The following is a 6,724-nucleotide window of genomic DNA, read 5'->3' as shown; positions in this document are numbered from 1 at the left end:
AATCTTGAAAGTAAGATGTTGGTATTTTAATAGGGATGGCATTGAATCAGTAAATTATTCTGGAAAGTATAGACATTTTAACAATGTTGATTCTTCCAAGCCATGAACATGGTATGTTCCTCCATTTATTGATATCCTCTGCTATTTCCTTTCTTAGGGTTTCATCATTTTCTTTATAGAGGTCCTTCACCTCTTTTGTAAGGTATATTCCTAAGTATTTCATTTTCTTTGGGACTATGGTAAAGGGAGTTGTATACATAATTAACCTCTCCTCTTGGCTATTGTTGGCATATACAAAGGCAAGTGACTTATGGACATTGATTTTTATATCCTGCACATTACTGTATTTTTTGATTACTTCCAAGAGTCTTGTGGTTGAATCTTTGGGTTTCTCCAGGTATAAGATCATATCATCAGCAAAAAGGAAGAGTTTAACCTCATCTGCTCCCATTTGGATACCTTTATTTTCTTATCTTGTCTAATTGTATTGGCTAAAACTTCCAGCACAATATTGAATAGTAATGGTGACAGAGGACAACCTTGTCTGGTTCCAGTTCTAAGAGGAAACGCTTTCAGTTTTACTCCGTTCAGTAAAATACTAGCTGTGGGTTTGTCATAAATAGCTTTGATCAATTAAGAAATGTACCATCTATGCCTATACTCCTCAATGTTCTAATTAAAAAAGGATGTGAATTTTATCAAATGCTTTTACAGCATCTATTGAAATGATCATGTAGTCTTTGATTTTACTTCTGTTGATACGGTGAATAACGTTTATAGATTTGTGCATATTAAACCAGCCTTGCATCCGGGGGATGAAACCTACTTGATCCTGATGTATAACTTTTTTGATGATAAGCTGTAATCTATTGGCTAAATAGATTTATTGAGAATTTTTGCATCTGTATTCATAAGTGAAATTAGTCTGAAATTCTCATTTTTAGTCGGGGCTTTACCTGGTTTGGGAATCAAGGTGATATTTGCTTCATAGAACGTGTTGGGGAAGATTCCTTCCTCTTCAGTCTTTTGGAATAATTTCTGCAGTATTGGAGTAAGCTCTTCCTTGAAGGTTTGATAGAATTCAGGTGTGAAGCCATCTGGACCAGGGTATTTTTTTGGTAGATTTTTTTTTTTTTATCGTTTCCTTAATCTCAGTGCTTGAAATTGGTCTGTTCAGGAGATCTATTTCATCTGGGCTAAGTTTGGGGAGAGGGTATGATTCCAAATATTGATCCATTTCCTTCACATTGTCAAATTTCTGGGCATAAAGTTTCTGGTAGTATTCAGAGATAATCTCTTGTATCTCTGTGGTGTCAGTTGTTATTTCCCCTTTATCATTTCTGATTGAGGTTACTAGAGATTTAACTTTTTTATTTCTAGTTAGTCTGGCCAAAGGTTTATCTATTTTATTAATTTTTTCAAAAAAACCACTCCTTGTTTCATTAATTTTCTGAATGACTCTTCTGTTTTCAATTTCATTAATCTCTGATTTAATTTTGGATATTTCTTTTCTTCTACTAGGTTTAGGCTTAGATTGTTCTTCTTTTTCCAATTCCATCAGATGGCCCGTGAGTTTGTTGATATGCTCACTTTCTGATTTTTGAATGTAGGCTTCTAAGGCAATAAATTTTCCTCTCAGGACTGCTTTTTCTGTATCCCATAGATTCTGGTAGCTTGTGTCTTCACTGTTGTTATGCTCAAGGAAGTTAATAACTTTATCAATTCTATTTAGTTTGTTTGTGTGTATTTTTTCTCCTGCTATTATTTTACTTTTATTTAATAAAATGTATCACTGTTTTCCATTATTGCTCTTAAATTAATGAGTCATTATTAGAAAGTCTCTCTAACATTAAGATTACAGAGAAATTCTGTCATGTTGTATTATAATTCTTATATAATTTCATGCTGATTCCTTTGGCGTTTATTGTTATGTTTGATATGCAGTCTATATGTGTCATTTTATTTTACTTTGACTAGATAAAATCCTTTTTTAAAAAAGTAGCTATATCCAGTTGCTTTTTTCATTAAATATTCTGACTTTTTAGAAAGAGATAAGAACATCCGAATCCTTTAATTCTCTAAATTAAAATTTAATTAAAATGTAATTGTCGTATATATAGTCAGCATGATCTATTCCTGCAAGGAGAACTATTCTTTTTACTTATTGTGTCTGTACTTTATTTGCAGGAATTTTCAAATCATATGATAAATCCAGATTTCCTAAGGTAAATTTAAATTTCTTAGTTCTGGATATTCCTTCTAGTCTAATTACTCTATTGAACTGAGAAATCTAAAACTATATGGCAATAAAGCAGAATGGAAGTTTTCAACGTGACATTGGACATTCACCTTAATCTCTCTAGACTCAGTAGCTTTTATTAGAGGCTCCATTATAACAAAGGGTAATAAAGGTTACTGTACTATAATGTATCACAAGCATCATGATATAATAGTATATTTAGTAAAATAAATATATATAGTCAAATAAAATACATTAAGTAAATATATCTCTGAACATTGAGTGAAATAACACCTGTCACATGTTCAAATTCACAAAGCTAAACAATAGAAAATCCCAATTTATTTCCCCCAATAGAGAATCTTCACTCACCCCAGATCTGCTTACATCCCATCCTCTGGTAGTTTCCAAACCCATAAACATCTCTACTCAAAAATATCTTACAGTGAGTTATTTGGACTGAGACACCAAGGTTACATGAAAACATTGCACTTGAGCTTAAATAGGTATGTTATAATGATTATAACTTTAAAAGGTGATGAGACAGCTGGGCAAGAAAAAAAAGAAAAACCAGGCCTGATGGAAGCCAGAACATAGGATATCCTTGAAAAAAGTCAATTGCCTAAGGAAGATTTGATAGTATTCTTATGTGGAGTAGAAGTGACAGGCACGGAATAGAGTATCTATTATTAATTATTTCTATGATATTTTATATTATTTGCAGCCTGATTGTAAAATGTATCACCCAATGGAGTATAGTTATGATAATGACTGTCCTGATGTAATACAATATATTTGTGCTACAAATGGTGACACTTACGAGAATGAGTGCTTCTTTTGTGTTGATCAGTGGTAAGTTCAAATAAAATACCATTATTTTTTCTCTATACCTTCTCCTAGAAATTTCAGGTGACTTTAGCTAAGGAATTGGTTCTTACTTATGCATGGGATTTTTTACAAATAGCCTCTATTGTTTATGAAAGATTGAAGACAGACTCCAGGTATAGCAAAAATAAAGTTTGTAAAAATGTTTAGTTAATATTCAAAGTAGACTTATTAAAAAAGGATTATATGATATTTTGGGAGAACTGCACAAAGATCATATCTGTAGATAGTCTATAGATTATATTCAAGCAAAGAATGGGAATCCATTCTGTCAAAAATCACTCAAATTTTCCTTCTTAAATCCATCAAACCTCTGAATAGAAAAAAAATGTCATTTGGTAGTTATAAATACTTTAGATATAGATGGGAGAGAGTCAATGAAATAGACAAAGACATACATAAAAGTGTAGATAAATATTTGAATAATGAAGTGATTGTGTGGTCTTATATAAAAATTGATAGTCAACTTTTCTTATTTTTAACCTTTCAAATAAATTTGGCCTGAAATGTAGCTAATTTAGGTTAAAATATTAATTTGGGTCTAGATTAATATATTAATTATATTCTATCTATTATCCCCATTTGAAATTGTTTATAGATCAGCCTTGTGCCTTTTCTTTCCTTTTTTTTTTTGCTTTGAGACAGTGTCTCACTATTGGCCCTTGGTTGAGGGCTGTGGCATTACAGCTCACAACAACCTGTGGGGTAAGTGATTCTCTTGCCTCAGCTTCCTAAGTAGCTGGGACTACAGGCACCCGCCACAATACCAGGCTATTTTTCTGTTGCAGTTGTCCTTGCTGTTTTGGAGGCCCGGGCCAGCTTCGAACCCACCAGCCCCAGTGTATGTGGCCAGTGTTCTAACCACAGAGCTATGGGTGCCAAGCCCAGCCTTGTGTCTTGTCGTAACTCCTCCAAGGCCTATGAGATCTTCCATATTGGGGATCCCCAAGACTTTCCCCAGGTTTCATGATTCACTAGAAGGACCCACAAAACTCAGACAATCTGTTACATATAATCATAATAACTATTTAATACAATGAAAGGATACCAACAAAAATCAGCAAAGACAAAGGTGCATAAGATCGTGTGACATTCGACATAAGTTTCTAGCTGTCCTCTCCTAGTAGAGTCACACAGGCAATGCTTAACTCTCACAGCCATGATGAGTAGTAACTTGTATGAAGTGTTTCCATACTCACCAGGGAAGCTTTCTCAAGTCTTGGTGTTCAAGCTTTTCATTGAAAGTCAGTTACATAGGCATAGAACACCTGCATGGTTGATCTCAACTACTCAGTCTGTTCCCAATCCAGAGGTCAAACTGATACAGAGTGTCTTAAGACCCTAGACAAGTGAAGACAGGGATTCACCACATCTAGTAGGCTCAAGTTCTAGGTATACAAGCACGTTCTTAACAGGTGAGCTAGTCTCAGGGCTTGTTGGCTATCTCTAGTGACAACTCTTTATTACACACCTTCTTTTGAAAAGAATCCTCCTGAGTTTCCCATGTCTCATGACATAAAGATTATTTCCTGAGGACCAAAGAAGGCAGAGTGTAGAATCCAATTTAATAGAGAAAATACATGTTCATTTTCAGAGAAAGTACTAGCCTCAGTGGCTGAAACATCCTTTAAAAGAATGGAAGCTGAAAAGTGTGAATTAACCAAACATCTACTATTGGCTTCAAGAACTATGAATGCATTAATGTTACCAGAATATGTAGAATAAATTATATTTTCATTCCTTCCTAATACAGTTACTATTTCTCAAGAATAAGCTAATTAGGAAAGAGAATTACAAAGGTCTTTTTAAGCTCTTTCTCATTAGACTTTTTCATATCCTGTGGTGTTTAGGCACACACCACTAAACAGAGCAGCTTAAGAGAGACTGTCCCATAATGGGCTGGCCTTACTATTATAACATAGACTGATACAGAGGCACAGTGTGGGCCTAGGTCTTCCAGGCTACTATTACACAACTTCCTACAGATATTATTCATAGACTCCTTTCAGCCTCATCTAGGAAACTTGAGGAAGTTATGTTTTCACAGAACAGTCCCAGCAGCTCAAAGATCAGGCCTCTGATTTCTTTTGGCAAAAATGGGGAAGAGATAAAAGAAACAAGTTTCTTCCTTCCTCCCTTTTTTCCTGCTTTCCTGCCTTCCAAAATTCTATGTTGAAAAATTTCAGAGAACATCTTTTGAATAATCAAGATATTAAGAAGGACGGTACAAACTGTGGTAGTAACAAACAGGAATAGGATAAAGAAAGCTATAAAGGGAATTGCAAAAGCAGCTCACTTCTGAGGACTTCACTTAGCAGATTAAAAGAAAGTACATTCAAAAGCAATATCCACTTCCCTTAGGATACTGATCTATTTTTTTCTCTTCTCTTTAGGGAATTTGGATCTTCTATTAAATTTGAGAAATATGGAAAATGTGGTTAATAGATTACAGGGTACCTACACTTGCTTATTTTTATCATGATTTAATTGTGAAAATTATTTCTTCTGGAATTTGAATATGTAAATTAAATAACACACCCCTATGCTATATTCAAATTTGAAACAAAATGGGAAATAAAGGAATCACACTACTGGAGAATGAATTTTTACATTTATTACAAATAAACAAAGCAAAAAATGAACAAATAGATCTCAATTTCTGTGTTCTGCTTATTTGAAATCAGCTTTCATTTGTTAGGGATAAGTCAATTCAGCAAAGGTGCTTCCTAAAACTCCCCTGAATTGAACTCACAACAACCCGCAGCCCTTTCTGCAGGGTCATTTACTACCCCACTAATACCATTTAATGACTCGGCGCCAAAGAGAAAATATCCTCTCTGCAAAAGGCAGACACCAAAGAAGGGAGTCATTCAGTTATGCAGCCTAAGTTATCTATCTGAGGATTCTGAAAAGCTATACCTGCTGTTGGAAAAATAAACTGTTGGAAAAATAAAGAGAGGGAAGTATTAGGCTATTGGATGATTCCTACTCAAAGAAGGAGCCAAGGATGGACATGCAGCATGGAGATCTGAGTTCAATTCCTCCTGTTATTTAATGTGACTTATGTTCCCTGAGTATTATCTTTGCTACCTTTAATGTGAGTTTTTATACCTAATATACAAGATCCCTATAAATATTAGTAGAGAACATGTTTGGGAGAATGTCTTTTATAGAAATGAGTGCGTAATTTCACTTAGTAAATCACATATGAACTAGTTTACTGCCATATATATATAATCTGCTCTAGAATTCCATTTAATACCATTTTATCAAAAGTTTTACATATATTGTTCTGCATATATAAACCTCACAATAAAATTATGCCATGAGTATATCTATTTCCATTTTGCACATCGAACATATATTTATTTACTTATTTGTTTAATGACACATATTAATAAATGTGCAGATTCTGGCCTCTGATGGAGATCCAAAGTTAAATTATAGGTAGTATTACTGTCCACAAAAAGAATAAACACAAATAACAAAGAAAGAGAACATCAGAGGTATAGCATCTTCTATTTTGGTTACTTTGTGGTTCAATAACCTATGAGACCTTCAGGCAAAAAAAAAAAGCCCTATAAATGCCAAGGTATGGGG

General features: G+C 33.9%; 1 protein-coding gene across 1 annotated transcript in view; it reads left to right on the top strand.

Annotated features, from left to right (window-relative positions):
- The window catches only part of SPINK13 (serine peptidase inhibitor, Kazal type 13 (putative)), an 11,032-nt gene extending 5,466 nt beyond the window's left edge, over positions 1-5,566 (top strand). Inside the window, exons 2-4 of the mRNA XM_003782276.1 lie at positions 2,188-2,225; positions 2,964-3,091; positions 5,518-5,566. Of these exons, the coding sequence (XP_003782324.1) occupies positions 2,188-2,225; positions 2,964-3,091; positions 5,518-5,566 (215 nt within the window). The remainder of the gene's footprint in view (positions 1-2,187; positions 2,226-2,963; positions 3,092-5,517) is intronic.
- Positions 5,567-6,724: the final 1,158 nt, after the last annotated feature.

This window comes from Otolemur garnettii, unplaced genomic scaffold, assembly GCF_000181295.1.
Source record: "Otolemur garnettii isolate 467f Iridium unplaced genomic scaffold, OtoGar3 scaffold00003, whole genome shotgun sequence".
Lineage (NCBI taxonomy): Eukaryota > Metazoa > Chordata > Mammalia > Primates > Galagidae > Otolemur > Otolemur garnettii.
This window is presented reverse-complemented; position numbering and strand designations above follow the sequence as displayed.